Below are 16,071 nucleotides of genomic sequence, written 5' to 3'. Positions count from 1 at the left end.
CTAACATATACAAGCAATATATAATTTAAAATAAAACAAAAATTTATCACAGATGTAGTACATTTGTGCCTGGGCTGCAGAACTTCAGACTACAGGGAGTTTTGCCCGACTGCATGGTCCTCCATACAATTTCTTGCATAGAAAACTATATGGGCCTGAGGCAGGCTCTAGCATAGCGTTCTTCTTATCATGTCACTTTTTTATAGGTAGGCGTGGGGGCACTCCTGATCAGGCCAGTTCTGCCTATAGTTTAACGTGGTACAGCCCACCTTCTCTCCTTCAGTGAGAACTAGGCCCTAGTGTTTTAAAGTCCTAAGCTGTATTTGCTGACCCCTAAAAGCAAGGTCAGCATAACAAGTTTCTGCTTTGCAGGTTCCCATGCCTCTCCCCTCCAACACTGTCAAGCAAGAGACCAAGACAGTAATATTTCTCTAGTAGCCCATTTTAATTGTGGTCTGATCATAATAGCATGTGCACAGGGCTGGATTTAGGTTTGATGAGGCCCTAAGCTACTGAAGGTAATGGGGCCCTTTATATGTCCAGCTGTCCTTTGTCAACAACAAAAATTTTGTGTTGAATATGTGCTATAAAGGTAAAGGTAAAGGGACCCCTGGTCATTAAGGTCCAGTCGTATCCGACTCTGGGGTTGTGGTGCTCATCTCGCGTTACTGGCCGAGGGAGCTGGCATACAGCTTCCGGGTCATGTGGCCAGCATGACAAAGCCGCTTCTGGCGAACCAGAGCAGTGCACGGAAACGCTGTTTACCTTCCCACTGGAGCTATTTATCTGAAGAAGTGTGCATGCACACGAAAGCTCATACCAAGAACAAACTTAGTTGGGCTCTAAGGTGCTACTGGAAAGAATTTTTTATTTTATTTTGTTTTGACTATGGCAGACCAACACGGCTACCCACCTGTAACTATTTATCTACTTGCACTTTGATGTGCTTTCGAACTGCTAGGTGGGCAGGAGCTGGGAACGAGCAACGGGAGCTCACCCCGTTGTGGGGATTCGAACCGCCAACCTTCTGATCAGCAAGCCCTAGGCTCTGTGGTTTAGACCACAGCGCCACCCGTCCCTGAATATGTGCTATACTGTATGGTAATTTATGGACCTACATACACTGTTGCTGTATGTAGGTTTTATTTGTTTTTTTATCTTATATTTTGAAAACGTACATCCAGGTTTTGTTTCCTTTAAAGTTTGGGGACCCCTAAGAGTGGGGCCCTGAGCTATAAGCTTTATACTTAAATCCGGCACTGTTAAGAGTGTGTGTGTGTGAGAGAGAGACTGACTGACTGAGTGGGAGAATGCCTGTTTGACACTACAGTATAGATATACCTTCATTTATTTTTATTTCTTGGTCATCTATGCCATCCCTCTGTGGGGAAAAAACACATTTATTATGAGTAGGAAGAGGACGCTTCTCCTCCTGGGGGGGGGGGGGAGGGCTTGCGGCAATTTACATTGTTATCATACTCCAACTACCATTAGCCCCAGCCAGCATGCTCAGTGGTCAGAGATGCTGGGAGTTGCGGTCCAGCAACACCGGGGGGGGGGGGTCCCACAATCAAAATCTATTTTTCTTCCTTTTGAAGTCGGCAGCTGTGATGCGCGCACTTGGCCACTTCTTCCAGCTCTATCGCAAAACAGCTCCGCCTGAGAGCATCACTAAGCCTGCGTGGGCGAGGGCGACGGGCCGGTCTGGGTTGGGCTGCTTTTTTTCTGGAGTTTCGCTCCAGCTCCCACACTGCGTTCAGGATTGAAAAGAGGGCGGCGGGGGAGGGCGAAGAAACAGGGGAGGAGAAAGAAAGAACACCAGCAGCCCTTGGATAACCCAAGCGAAGTTTGCCGCGCGCTTCTCCGTCTCCTGCAGGGGGCACAGCAGCGGCGGCGGCGGCCCAGAAGCGCCTCGCAACCAGCCTGCTGCCAGCCGAGCGCCGCCCGGGCCGCTTCGCCGCTTGGGCGCTGCTCCGAGCACGTGGAGGTGGAGCCGGCGGCGCGCGCGAGAGAGGCTGGCCCGGGCCAAAGGGGGCGGAGCTGGGGCTGCCTGCTCCCGATGGGAGCCTGGAAAGGGGGAAGCCCGCGCGCTCAGGGGCAGCAGCGAGAGCGGAGCAGGCAGGAGCGGCGCTCGCTTTGCCTTGCTGGATTTGGGGATCTCCGGCTGGGCGGGGGGGGGGCAGGGGGCGGAGAGAGAGAAGCCAAGATTCTCCTCGCCAAGGGGGGGTTCAGAGCGCTGGATCGAGGAGGATGGAGCCTGTAACCAAGTGGAGCCCTAAGCAAGTAGTGGAGTGGACGAAGGGTAAGGAACGGGGCTTCGGCTGCTCCTCCAGCCTGGATCTGCGGGAGAGGCACGCTGCTCTCTTTCGCCCCCCTGCGCAGTGTTTGCTCTTCTTCGCTTCTCTTCCTCCTCCTCTCAAACTTTCCCTCTTAACTTGGGGGGTTCCTGAATCCCTGCCCCTCTTCACCTCGTTCTCCGCCTTCAAACTCCTCTCCTGTCCCCTTTATTTCAAGCTGCCTCCTCAGGAGGGATCATACCTGCAATTAGCTGCCGCTCTTAATCCGAAAAGTGCTTGGCGGGCTCTAGTTCCCCGGCTGTTAGCACAACAAACACACACACACGGCTTTCAGGAGCCCAACGCAGCCACTCGCGTGTCAACAAACAAGCCTCTGCCGCGGCCCTGGGCATGTTTTTGCAGCTTGCGCTGGGAGAGGTCGTCGCATTCGGCGCTTCCCCCTCCTGCCGGACATACACGGGGTGTGTTGCGTTCACACAAACAAAGAGCAAGCTTCTTTCAAGTATTCCCGGCGAGGCTGCTTGAAGAGCCAAGAAGTGACCTCAGGAGAGAGGAGCAGTGATAAATTCTGGTCTTTAAAGAGGAAGACGGTCTTGTGACCGATTTGTGAATGTCGTGTGAATCTCTGCTTGAACACAAGCTGAGTTAAAGGCGCTAAGGTCTTCTACGTGCAATAATTGGTGTAAATAAATCAAGCCTATCCGGGCACTTCACAGGTTTCTGTTCAGAAGAACAGATGGGCTCGTTAGTGGCTGACTTTATTTATACAAGGCATTATATGGATTGCTATCGCTTAATACAGCAAGACTGCACACACACTTCCTTGGGAGTGAGGCCTCAGTAGGATGTGCCGGTGAACAAACACGGATAGGGCTGTGCTACAACAATCCAGCTCCACTTATTTTCTCACCAGGGACTAGGAGTGCAACCTAAGAGTCCACTATCTACTTGGCAACCCTCTGAATGACCCCACACTTTTCCTTCCAAAAATTCCTAGCAGCCGAAACCTTTTTCAGTACAGTAATGTGAAGTATGAGACAGTCTGCTAGGTTATAGGGGCTACAATTTGGCAGGAAGGCTTTTAAAGGTCTCTCCTGCTTTCGTGATAGGCTGCCCACCTTACCGCTTAAAAGGCAACTCGGTCATTCTTTTCTCAATTTGGATCAAGCTGGCTTGAGGGAAAACTCAAAATGCAGTGTTAGATATGAAAGCACAAGATTGATACAGGATAGATTAGGCTTGTGGCTACTATGTGCACATTGCTTCCCAAACCAATGGTGGGAATACAACTGGATGCACACAATGTGCACAGGATAAGTTTTTCTCTGCCAGCTTGGCTTCTGGTTTTTGTTCAGAGTGCTCAGTTACTTCCTATAATTTAGTTGGGTGATGGTATGGCACGGTCATTCAAAGTGTTTCACCTCCCTTTTATACTGCTCTTAAATATACTCAGTGCAAATTAGGTTCTCCCAACTCACTGGATTTCCCATTTGGCAGTTTTAAATGGCGGGTTTTCCCCCTTTCCCCCACCCCTGCCCAAAATATATTATATGTAATAGGAGACTGCGGTTATGGGTTCCGAGAATCACCGCTGTTGATAATCTGGTCTAGAAGGGTTGTGTTTTTTGTTGATTTGTATTAATAAGTTATTTCACTAGCCAAATGCTATGATAATTATTATCACATACTCTTGAAGAAGTATTGTTAGAATATGAAGACTGGTTGTAAGCGGAAAATGTAGGGATGGTGTGTGGTGTTAATCTGTCTAGAGATCTCTTACTGAGAAGGGGCCTTTCTCTGTTATTCTTTCCACTAGTTTCTCATGGTTTTATTTTCCTGTCTTGACTCAGGTGCCTGGATATCAGTGGCAGCTAAGCCTCATTCACAGAAAGATTTTTGACCCAGAGAGCTTTTACCTTGTGTGTGAACTGAACTGAACTTTATCCCTTCGTTCTATCCTTTTGCTAGTAAAGTATACACGTTCCTGCTTTTTGCATCATCTAGTAAAGAAGGCATGAGTGGGAGCCTAAATATATCTATTTCAATTACATTGACTTCAAGCTGTGAATAACAGATTGATTGGTTTGGTTGTTCTCTCTCTGAATGGCTAATTTGCTGCTGAAAACATTAAGAAAAAAGATCTCTTAGCAAATCTTAGAAGTATACTCTCTAAGTATGGCACTCAATGAAGATCTAATTACTACAGTCTCACATTTAGATTGGTATTTTCTCCTTGGCTGAGATAATGCTTTATTCAGGGAAGCAGCTACATTTGCATGTTCAGTATCCTGATACTGATTGGATTGAATCCAGCTTGACATTTCAAAGTGGCAGCATTCATATTACATTTCATGGAACCAATGAAAATGGTGTCCAGGTTGGAAATTATCCATGCAGCTCATGGGGAAGTGTTGCCCTTCAGATGTTATGGACTACAATTACTGGTAACACCAGCCCAAGCTAGCATGGCAAGTGGTCAGGGATGATGGGAGTTGTAGTCCAGACACATCTGGAGGACACCATGTTGGCCACCTCTGTCTTAGAGAGTACTGTTGCTGTGAAGACTGAAGCATAGTTGTACATGCTTTCTAAATTCAGAAGCCATTGTTTTGCAACTCAGAAGGCTGAATATGCAAGTTAACTGTAGGCATGAATTATGCAAATGTTACTGATCCATTAAGATTGGTGAGCTATTATACAAGAGCTGCTGCATTCAGCCGTGGCTGAAGTGGTGACTTATTTAAGCAGGGGAGCCCAAACTTGTTAAGAGAGATGCTGTCCTGGAGAGTTCGTTAGTAGAAAGGACCTATGGAATACTTTCTTTTGAGAGCTAGTGTGTTGTGTAGTCCCTGAAAATGGAACCATGACAGTTCCCAGTTCAAATCTCACAAATGTACAAGCCTGTTCTTTCAGATTTAGTGCTTCACCATTTATTCTAGCTGAGCTTCCCCTAATTAATCAAGGCCTGGCCTTGCCACAGTTACTGGTTTTAACTTTCTGTTGGATGTGTGGTGCTTTGAACAGGAGGAATTTGTTTCCTAGAGAATTCATTTTTCCCCTGTGCTCTCAGTGTGAAATTTGACCTCTCAGCTGAACATCAGAAGGTTCCCTAATGCTACCTCCTGCCTGATGAGTTTGTAATAAGGCAGTGGGCTGTAAAGAAGGAAACTCTTCATGGGCACGTGCTAATCTGTTTCATTGCTTTTGGACAGCACACATGTCATTTAAAAGCATGTAAGTAGCTCAATAATCACTTTGGTGTTAAGTTTCATTTTTAATCCATAGCCAAGAAAAATTGCCTTTTTTGGCAGTGCTGTACTAGGCTGTTATTTCCAACCAAATTTCTACATTTTAATCATGTTATTTCTGCTCCCCTGGAGAGGGAGGGCAAGGAGGAAGAATATATATATTTTAAAAGAGCTTGACAAAATCTATCATTCTAGGCATTATTGCTCCTAGTCGAACAATAACTTGAAATATTATTTGAGAGCTGTAAAGTCCCTACTTTGGCTTGTGGGGGGAATGGGATGATATAACTTCTATTGATCGATGTGGTATGCTGTTCTTTTTATGGTATTCTCTTCTGAAGAAGGTAGAAATTCCTGCAATGAAGCTCAAATAGGAGCTAGTAGTTATCAAACGTATTTCGTTCAGAAGATTGCATCTATGGATAGTGAAAACCCAAGTCAGACATCAGAGGGTGGCATTTCATTGAAACAGAGTTGAAAGCAACCTCAAAGACCATCTAGTCCAGTCGGTTGCCAATGTAGGAGATGCACTACTACTGCAGCATCCTCGATAAATAGCCAACTAGCCTCTGCTTAAAAAGCCTTTGACATCCACCACCTTCTAAAGGCAGCCTGTTCCGTTTGGTCTCATTCCAGGTCCTGATGAATGAAAGCAAAAGCCCACAGCTGTACCCAGGAATCCTAAATGTCTGTGATCAATGGTTCCAAAAGACAATGCAGGCACTGTTTAATAAGTTAAGGAGGATCCACATCCACCTATATTGTGCTAAGACAGAGGAGGGTGGGATAAATTGGCATATTCCCCCCCCCATTAAACCACTTGTGCATTTATGCACAATCTGATAGGAGTGAGAGCATGACAGGGAGGCATTTTCTGAACGTTCTCGGGCTCATTTCGCACTTTTGAGGATTATTATTATTATTATTATTTAAAAAAAAACATTTGTGGGGGCGTTTCTAGGAATGCAATGGTATGCACATGTTGTTTAATTAACACTGTATGACAATCAAAATGTTTTAAAGAATGTTGAAATAGGGGAGATTGATGGTAGGGAGTGGCTATATCTTTCTTGCTGTTTTGTGGAAAAACTAAAGACATATCTTGCCAAAGTTCATCTGCTCCCCCCTTTCCCCCAAGATGTGCCAAAATATGCTGCCCTTTGAAACATGTTCTTTTAAAAAGTATTCCAACAAACATAGCCTCTAGTTGAATCACAAACATGAAAAAGACACTGTTTACTTTCTAAACAAGCATACCTCATTTTAATTTTTGCATTAGTTTATATTGGCTTGTTTTACTGAGGGTCTGCTCCAGAAAAATACCCTATGGTTGATACTAAAGTTAAGTCTTACTGTGTGCAGACTGCAAGTTGCATTTTTGCATGTTCAGTATCTCCTGTCAAGGTGCATGCTGATAATGAGCACTCTGTAATATAATTACTCTGTAATAAGGACCATCCTTTTGTTTTGCATTCACAATTGCTAATCTGGAGCATGTGTTGCTTTGGTGTCCATGTTTTTCAAAAGCTCGCCAAACTTTTCTGTGAACCCAGCTGCCTGATCTGCGCCATATGGGCTTAGCTGTATTTCTGGGTGAAGATGTTAATCTGTGTGCTTTTTTCACATTTAAAAAGCAAGGCACAATTAGCTTGCAGTCATCTGAAGACCATGGAAATTAAGGAGACCTTTTTGCTGACTGAAGGAAATTTTGTGCCTGAACTAAATGCACACTTAAGACTGACAACCGCTTGAAAAAACTTTGGTGCAATTATATGGCCTTATCAAGGTAAAGGTACCCCTGACCATTAGGTCCAGTCACGGACGACTCTGGGGTTGCAACACTCATCTCGCTCTATAGGCTGAGGGAGCCGGCGTTTGTCCGCATACAGCTTCTGAGTCATGTGGCTAGCATGACTAAGCCGCTTCTGGCAAACCAGAGCAGCACACGGAAACGCTGTTTACCTTCCTGCCGGAGTGGTACCTATTTATCTACTTGCACTTGACGTGCTTTCGAACTGCTAGGTGGGCAGGAGCAGAGACTGGGCAACGGGAGCTCACCCCGTTGCAGGGATTCAAACTGCCAACCTTCCAACCAGCAAGCCCTAGGCTCTGTGGTTTAACCCACAGCGCCACCCGCTTCCCTATGGCTTTATCTACAGTACCATAAATCTCCGTCCCCAAATGTTCATTTAAAAAGATGTGTGCATGTTCTTTAAAATCCTTTAGCTTGCATAGTTGAAGCATTTTAAAATCATTATCTGTGCTAAATGATTGCTGAAATGGTCATTATTGCCTTCTTGCTGTGTATGATATGCCCATCCAGACTGAAATGGGCCCCTGTAGGAGCAAAAAAAGGGGCCTCCTTTGGTCTTGAACTCAGTGTCTTCTGAAGAGAGGTTGGAATAAGGGTTTAGGGACTGATAGGGGAGCAAGGCTTTTCTCAGTGTGACCTTCAAGCATCCATGAGGTAGGTCCAGCTAGCTGTGGCTGTAAGAGGAAGTCCTATCTTGGCTACACAATTTTTTATTGGCTTTAGAGCTCCTGTTTCCAGATGTTGTTGGGCTATGATTTCCATGATCAGCACACAAAGAGAAGGCTGGAGCACAGGTAGATTCACCTGTTATAGCTCTTCCCCATTCTGATGTTGCCCATAATCCTGCTCCCTCCACTTGCTGCTTCTGGCTTGCTTAAGAGGGCAGGTCACCATGCAGCAACTGAAAGCAAGAATAGAATGAGTAGAGCCAGGGGATTCTGGAGGTCAGCAGTGCTCTGGTGTGGGCCCCATGCAGTACCTAATGATGCTGAGCTGTGATCTTTGCCCAGGTTCCTAAGATATGCAATTCTGGCATTGGGACATAGAATGGGTCTCCTCTCCATTGTGACATGGGGCGTCCGATGTTCTCTGTACAGTGTGGGGAGGTGCCAGAGTACATCCTTCTACCCCATGATGTGAATAGGGGGGCCTTGGAGTGTGTACTTCTCAAGGTGTGAAGCTTTGAAGGAGATTCCTGCATTGCAGGGGTTGGACTAGATGACCCTCAGCCGGGATCCCCTCCAACTCTACAGTTCCACAATTCTGTTATTCTAATTCTGGTGTTTTTAGTTGAGCTTTGTCATCTGTTAGTGCATGTAAGGTGGATCTCTGTTTTGTTTCCTGACTGTTTATCATGATAAAGCCTTTATCATAGAATTGTAGAGTTGGAAAAGACCATGGGAGTCGCCCAGTCCCACCCCCACCCCCCGCAATGTGTGTGATGGGAGAATAGCACGAGTGAAAGGCTACAATTTCAGTGAGGTTTACCTTGCAATGCATTTTGAACTGTCAGGGAGGTAACTCAAGACCTGTCTTGGATGCAGGGTAATCTGTCATCATCTTTCTTCTCTGTTCTGTTCCTTTATTTCATGAGCAGACCTCTCTTTTGCTCTGGATTACCTGGACCTTCTCTGCACTGCACCCCGGTTCTTTTTCTCCTCACAACAACTCTGTGAAGTAGCTTAGAAGAAGAAAGAATGACTGGTCTAAAGCAGGGGTCGGCAACCTAAGGCCCATGGGCCGGTAGCGGTGCGCGAGGCTCGTCTAACAGGCCCAACATGGCGACTCCTGCTGCCCCCCGCTATTACTGGCACAGTGCGGTGCGGATGTGGGCCGGAAATAGTGTGTGCACATGCATGCGGGACGGAGAAGCGCCGGAAATAGCGTGTGCGCACGGGCGGTCCTCCAACCCAGAAGAGCGTGTGTGTGCACACACTCCGGCCCATCCTCTGACTGACGGAGCGTGGACTGGCCCATTGGCCGGTAAGCTTGCCAACCCATGGTCTAAAGTGACCCAGCGCATCTCAGGGTTGAGTGGGGGATTTAAAGCTGGAATCTGCCCAGTTCTTGTCTGACACTTAAACCACTGCAGCCTGCTGGCTCTGTAAAGGGCCTGGTTGGCTGGATTATGGAGAGCTAGTTCTGCACTTGTTGGCAGCTGCACATTTGGAGGTGGCACGACATGGGAAATTGCCAGAAGGCTGTGCAGTCTGGAAGGCTGGTTAACGCGGATTTGGCAGGTGGCTCTGTCTGGTTCAGAGGGCGAGGGTTCCAAGCGAAAGAAGATTAATTTTTAGAGACCCGGTCCTTCCCCTTTTGTGCACATAAATGCAGATGAGGTTCAGCCACCTGATTCTCAAATGTCATTTTGGAGGGATGCTTTGAATTACCTGGAGGGAGGGGCATAGTCATTGATAATGCAAACCATTCTACTTAGATGGAATTTTACTGTTATAGTGTTGAAAATCAACTTTTAAAAAACAAAACAAAACCTTTGTTTCCTTAAAAAATATGCTGCTTTTTAAAATTAAATGTTTTCTTAACTGTGAAAGGCCTCTCATGTGGTACATATGGCTCATTGTCAAACTGCAAAACATATACTGTATGGGTCACAGAAAGAGAACTAAGTGCCACATGAGGCACTAGACGTTGTTGCTGCTGCTGCTGTTGTTGTTGTTGTTGAAGATTCTGCTCTTCTTAATGCTTACTTTAAGAGTATTTAAGTAGTGTTGCTAGGTACTAAACAATGCAAGTCCAATTGCGTGGGTGCCTTTACACTCCTACTTCTCCAGTGCTTTGTTTCCGTTCTTTAATACTGAAAGTGAGGCCTGTTTAATTCTGCTGCAGAAGAATTTCCTTTGTTTTGTGGAGGTTAAAAATATATTGAATGGGCTTTTGCATAATAGGCCAGGAAATGCTTTTGAAGGGACTCTCTTTCAAGCTATCCATCTCAGTTCCCAATAGAGGCAACCACCCATGTTGTCAGATTTAATATTTTTAAATAATTGAAATAGAACACTATTGAACTGAAGTCGCACCTCCCAGTTTTTCTTAGCTTCATTTTTATAGATGCTTCCCCACTTATTAGGATGAAGTAGATGAATTCTTTTCAGTTGTAGAAGAGGAAGAACTGTTGGTATTTTAGTGTTAGTTTGGGTTTTGCTTTTCACATAGCTGTTCTGAGATGCACAAGCATTCTTATTTAATCCCCACAACATTCCATTGTGGAAGTGTACATAGCCTGTTCTGCTCAGTGGTGATTCTTTTTTACCCTGAGTTTTAGTGCAATCCAAATGAGCTAAATTGCATGAGCAAGAGAAGTTAGGGCAGGAACGAAATGGTTCAATAATACAAATGAATGTAAATAAGCAGAGTGGTTTTCACTTTCTGAGAGAGCATACACCCATGTGAAACTCTGAATATTTTAGTATTTGAGAACAAAGACTTGAAATAAACAGAACAAGCTGGATGGTCACCTCCTAGGGGTTCCCTAGGTTGCTTCTAGCTTAATAATGGTTCTATGAAATACCCAAGATAGACTGAGGGATTAACTCTGAAAATTGCAAGGTTTGCATTGACAAAAATTTGATGGGGTATCCTGGCATACAGATCTTTCCCAACATTCAGAAGTTAGCATGACATGGTGGTATATTGATAAAAAAGCACCCCAGTTCCATTACAACAGGTACAACATTGTTAGAGGAATTTAGAAATTGGGATAGAAACGCTGGCATTATAACCAGGAAAACGAAAATAATTAAGGCCACAATTGAATGCAGTGCCATCTTTCCCATCACAGTTGTCCTCCTCCCAGCCTGCCAAAATGGTCGAAACAAAATAGGAAATTCTTTCCAGTAGCACCTTAGAGACCAACTGAGTTTGTTCTTGGTATGAGCTTTCGTGTGCATGCACACTTCTTCAGATACTGTCGGGGTTTGGGTGCTGGAGCTCCTCGTGCACGGCCTTGGATTGGTTATGCACGAGTTACCAGTTGCGGGGAAAATGGCCAGCGTTCCGCGTGCTTTTGAGCAAGGTCGCCGGCCAAGCCTCAACAGTCCTGAAGGATGATGAGTAAGCCAATTGACGACTTCCGATGAAGTGTGAGTCCTAATTGCCTTCTTTAATGAACAGTTGCCTCGTGAAATAAAATATATACCCTGACTCTGAATAGACGGACCAGTTTAAAGAAATAAAATTTTTACTTTACTTTACTCCCCCCTTTAACCCCAAAGGAGACAGACACCGGTTGTATCTTTAGTGGCTTCGGCAAGAACCCCGCATTAGGCCTCGTCCCCTAAGCTAAGTTCTCCTAAGCTTAAAGACCCTGCGCGCCCAAATCTTCCGCGAGGCTAACTAAATAAACTAAAACCCGAAATATCTTCCGCAATTCTAGCCCTAGGCTAAACCTAAAGAAAACCTAACTAAGGCTAAACCGAATGATCTTCCGCGATCTAACTCTAACTAAAGAAAAACCCATCCCAACCCGTCCAGCCCGCTCCTAGCCCCTTAAACTAAACTTGACTTCAACTAAAACCCAACTAAAGAACATAAGAAGAACGTGCGGTCTCGTGCTACTCCTCCTTCCTAAGCGGGGTGCCTCTGCCTTTTATTAGGAACAAACGTGACATCATCATTAGTACTTACCAATAAAATCATGTTGCTGCCCTCCAAAAGGGCGGGAAGCAAGTTTAAACGCTCATTAACAAACTTTGAACATGACCGGATCTACAAAATAAAGGCGGATTAATCTTGTAAGTGAATCACACTATTCATCATGCTTTCACTTTCACTTTTGCGCGCAATTATACCAAAGTAAACCTTGAAAAACCCATAAAATAACCAATTAATTATGAATCCATGGCGGATCCGTGAAACGTATTCCGATATATCATCTTTCTTTTTTTGTTTTAAATTAAATTAATTTTGATTTAGTTATATAAAAAAAAATTAGAGATATCATAAGCATTTATCTTGACACAAACATTACCATTTGCTTCGATATAGAACTCGACATGAAAAGGCAAAGCGTCAACAGTGCTGACAGTGTCCACATCAAGACTGTGATATAAACACCAGCAAAACTATCAACATCCACCCCCTTCATAGGAGGAAATACTTGTACAATAATGTAGCAATAAAGTCATGAAAATAACAAACCACTAGCCGAACATAAAAAATGATCGATCCGATACACTGTAAACCTTCTAGGCATATATAAATACTTCATAGGTAGTATAACACAACAAATCACCTCATAAGCATGTATACTTTCGCGTGCAGCGTAAAAACAACAAATTACTCCCCAAACACAGAGAGGACCTGATACGGTCCAAAATTAAAAATAACGGATAACGACTGCCCAAACATACAGTAGAGTCCCGATCCGGGACCCAAATTAAAGTATAACTAGAGCTGGGGTACATGGCCTACCCAGACCCCTCCCCCATTTTTTTAATTTTTTATTTGGAACTAAGGAAAATGGATAAGGAAACATAAAAGGGTTGTGGCTCTGAGGCTACAGAATCGAGGGAACTATTAGATTCTGGCCTTACCACATCGACCACAGGTAACGGGGAAACTAGGGTCCGATTCCAGAGAGGGGATTTAAGCCACCTATGTACAAGTGGTTTTCGCCACAAGAGGGGATTAAGCTACCTACATAAAGGTGTCCCAGCCAGGATGAGGATTTAAACCATCTACGCAAGGGTTTCCAGCGAAACGAGATGGGATTTAAACCAACTACATAAGGGGCTCCCATCAACAGCAGGAAACAGAGTGAAGGGAAAAGCTGGGAACCTGGTTTACTGCCAAAGGTAGCATAGAGGGGGTATTCTTCAAAGAAATAGGGGTACCAAAGGGTAGGACGCCACCAGACTTGACCATATATCTTGAACAAATCCGAGAATGACCAATTCTTTGACCAAAGGAAATATTTCAAATAAGGCATATAAGTGTTCCCATTTTGAACTACAACTTTTGCAAGCACACGTGGAGATTAGGATTATTGAAATAAAACATATATGTATGAATATGTCTATGACTAGAACTGCACAAAGACAATGTTTTTAACCTTACATAAACATTTCCATATCATCAAAATTGTGACGCTCTAAATGGAAACCATTTCAGAAAAGCTTTGCATATATAACATCCATATCATTAATTATCAAGCTATAAGGAAAACACAATGTAACATGCGAGGCGGATATTTCAAGAAGCATACAAAGGTAAATGTGCAATTTTTACAAGTACAATATAAAGTACAAGACAGGTTTAGAACTGCAAAATGGTGTTGGAGAGGAGGATGAAGACGATGAATGAGTTGACCGGTCGTCTTCTACTCAGGTTTATACGATCCTGGAACTCAGGGAAAGTTCAATGGAACACAGGAAAAGGTTCTGAAGAAGTTCTGCATACGAGGGATACAGGAACATCTGTAGAGGAAAAGAAGGTTAAGCAAGCAAATCATGGTGATCTGCTAGTGAGTGTGAGAAAGAGTGAAACTGGAACAAATCCAGGCAGCCAGGAACCAGAGGCCGCCCAGAGGCAAACAAAGGCCTAGGTAGTAGGAGGATAAGGCAAACTGCCCAGAACTCAACTGGTGCTGTTAGTTGAGCACTTTTGAAGAATTGCTGCATTTGACAGGACGTTGGGCAAAAATTGCCGGGAACCGTAGTTCTCCCTAACTGGACAAAACTGTAGAAACGTCTTGTTGAAGAGTAGAGGTTGAACACACAAACGAAGGCGGGCAGCTGGAAACCGTAGTTCTCCATGGCTGGGCCAAATTTTAGAAACTTCCTCTTAAGGAACAGAAACAAGTCCTTTGCTTTGAGAAACTGGTGTGTTCAGACAACGAGTTGGATATTCTCAGCATGCTGGGTATATAGAGGATAATTAAGAAACAGGAATCTAGCCAAAGAACCTAAAGTTCCGCCGGGAGTTATAGTTTTTCAATCAACCACTGCCAAGTCAGCACTGAACATAACAAGGAATGTCCATGGCTGGCGATTGGATCATTGAATAAAGGAAAAGTGAATAGATGTGAACAATGCAGAAAAGAACAATGCACTTTTGTAACAGTGCTTGCCAGGGGCTTGTAGAGAGAATGAGCTCTTTAATTAGGGCCTCTGCTGCGACGAGCTTCTCGGATGTCAGCGGCCATTGGTCGACCCACACAGGGGGTCCTTCCTTCCATGTGAGTGGAAGTGCATGAACTGGCGCTGATGCAGAGGCCCACATCAAAAATGAGTGTGGATAACAGTTCTTGCTTTAGACAATAAGTCTCTACCCCAAAGGGTGATAGGCACATCCATAACAAGTGGACGGAGCTGCACCATGGAGCCTGAGTCTGACTGGAAGGTAATCGGATGCACGCTCTGGTGGGGCGGGTTCGAAAACCTCCGACTCCGAAGACTTCCTGGGTGACAGTCGTTGCCCACTGGTCAGGCCAATCCTTTCTGGCGATCACTGTGACATCTGCGCCTGTATCAAGAAGACCCTTGATCTTTCGTCCACCCATTTCTAAGACGAGATGAGGGCGTTCTTCTGTAATCTTGATTAGCGCCATTGCTGTCTGAGGAGGCAAAGAGTCTACAGGAGCTGTAGGCGTAGAAGTAAGCAAATAGAGTCTGGCAATTTCCAAACCTTTTGTTAGGACACAAGGAACAGTTGAAAATCCTGGAATCAGCAACTGCGATGAATCTGTGATTCGAACTAGGCCTGCAGTCAGTGTGACTGTGGCAGGGAGGCGATCCATCCTAGGCAGGATAAGGCAAATTGAGGTGTCTGGGAATGGACCACGAATGGATGTTGGCAATTGCTGAGCAAACCATGGATTTGAAAAGTAACAGTCCCTCTGTTAAGACGAGTGTATACCTGGGACAGAAGAAGCTTCTTGTTCTTCGTCAGCAGTGTCTGAAGACATCTTTTTGGCTTCGGGTTTTTTGCATTGCTGAAGTTGGCAACTCTGAAGCTGCTTGGCGTTGAGTTGGCAAACTTGAGGTTCCTCTGTTGGTAAAGTTGCTGAGAGCTGTTGAACCTGCTGGCATTCAGTCAGTTGTGCATCAAACTGGCAGGATGGAACTTCTTCTTTGACACGAGGCAGTAGAAGTTGTTGTTCCTGATAGTTGTTTGGTTGTGGCAGGCTGAGCTTAAAAGCTGGAGGTGACACAAAGGTGTGGACATTGTTAACTGGAGTGATGCTTAAGCTTCCACAAGAGGGAGCTGGCTCACTCACTTGCATTCTTTGGCCACATGGAAAGTGATCATCAGCTGGGTTGCAACTTGAACACTGCTGTTTCATCAAGGGCAAATGTCCTTCAATGACAGATTGACCTTGATTTGAAGATGAATAAAGCTCAGGAGTTGCGAGATTGATCTCAGTAGGATGTCTTCTCAACGTTGAAGGCAATTCTGCGATCAGAGGCTTGACTGTGATTGCTTGCTGTGAAGCAGGATCAACATCAGCAGGAACTGAAGGGCGGTCAGCAGAAGGTGAACTGAATGCTGTGTTCTCTACTGGAACCCTTTGAATAGGTAAGGCAGATGATGAAACCTCTGGAACCTGAATGCTTGATGAGGTCACATCTTTTCTCTGGACATCTGAAGAGTAGATATCTCTCTGGATCACTCTTTTTTCCTGATGACCTGGATAAGGAGTAGTGTTGTTCACCTTTCTGGGATGGTTGACCTTCATGATGTTCTTGAACTTGCA

At 44.8% G+C, this 16,071-nt stretch overlaps 1 protein-coding gene across 2 annotated transcripts in view; it reads left to right on the top strand.

Annotated features, from left to right (window-relative positions):
- Nucleotides 1-2,186: 2,186 nt before the first annotated feature.
- CNKSR3 (CNKSR family member 3) overlaps nt 2,187-16,071 on the top strand; it is a 66,211-nt gene continuing 52,326 nt past the window's right edge. Inside the window, exon 1 of one of the 2 annotated variants that reach the window (XM_033144032.1) lies at nt 2,187-2,302. In XM_033144032.1, the coding sequence (XP_032999923.1) occupies nt 2,251-2,302 (52 nt within the window). In that variant the 5' untranslated portion in view covers nt 2,187-2,250. Of the gene's footprint in view, nt 2,303-5,511; nt 5,532-16,071 lie in introns of those variants that run through there. The other variant, XM_033144033.1, reaches the window with a different exon arrangement.

Source organism: Lacerta agilis, chromosome 3, assembly GCF_009819535.1.
Source record: "Lacerta agilis isolate rLacAgi1 chromosome 3, rLacAgi1.pri, whole genome shotgun sequence".
In the NCBI taxonomy this organism is placed as follows: Eukaryota; Metazoa; Chordata; class Lepidosauria; order Squamata; family Lacertidae; genus Lacerta; species Lacerta agilis.
This window is presented reverse-complemented; position numbering and strand designations above follow the sequence as displayed.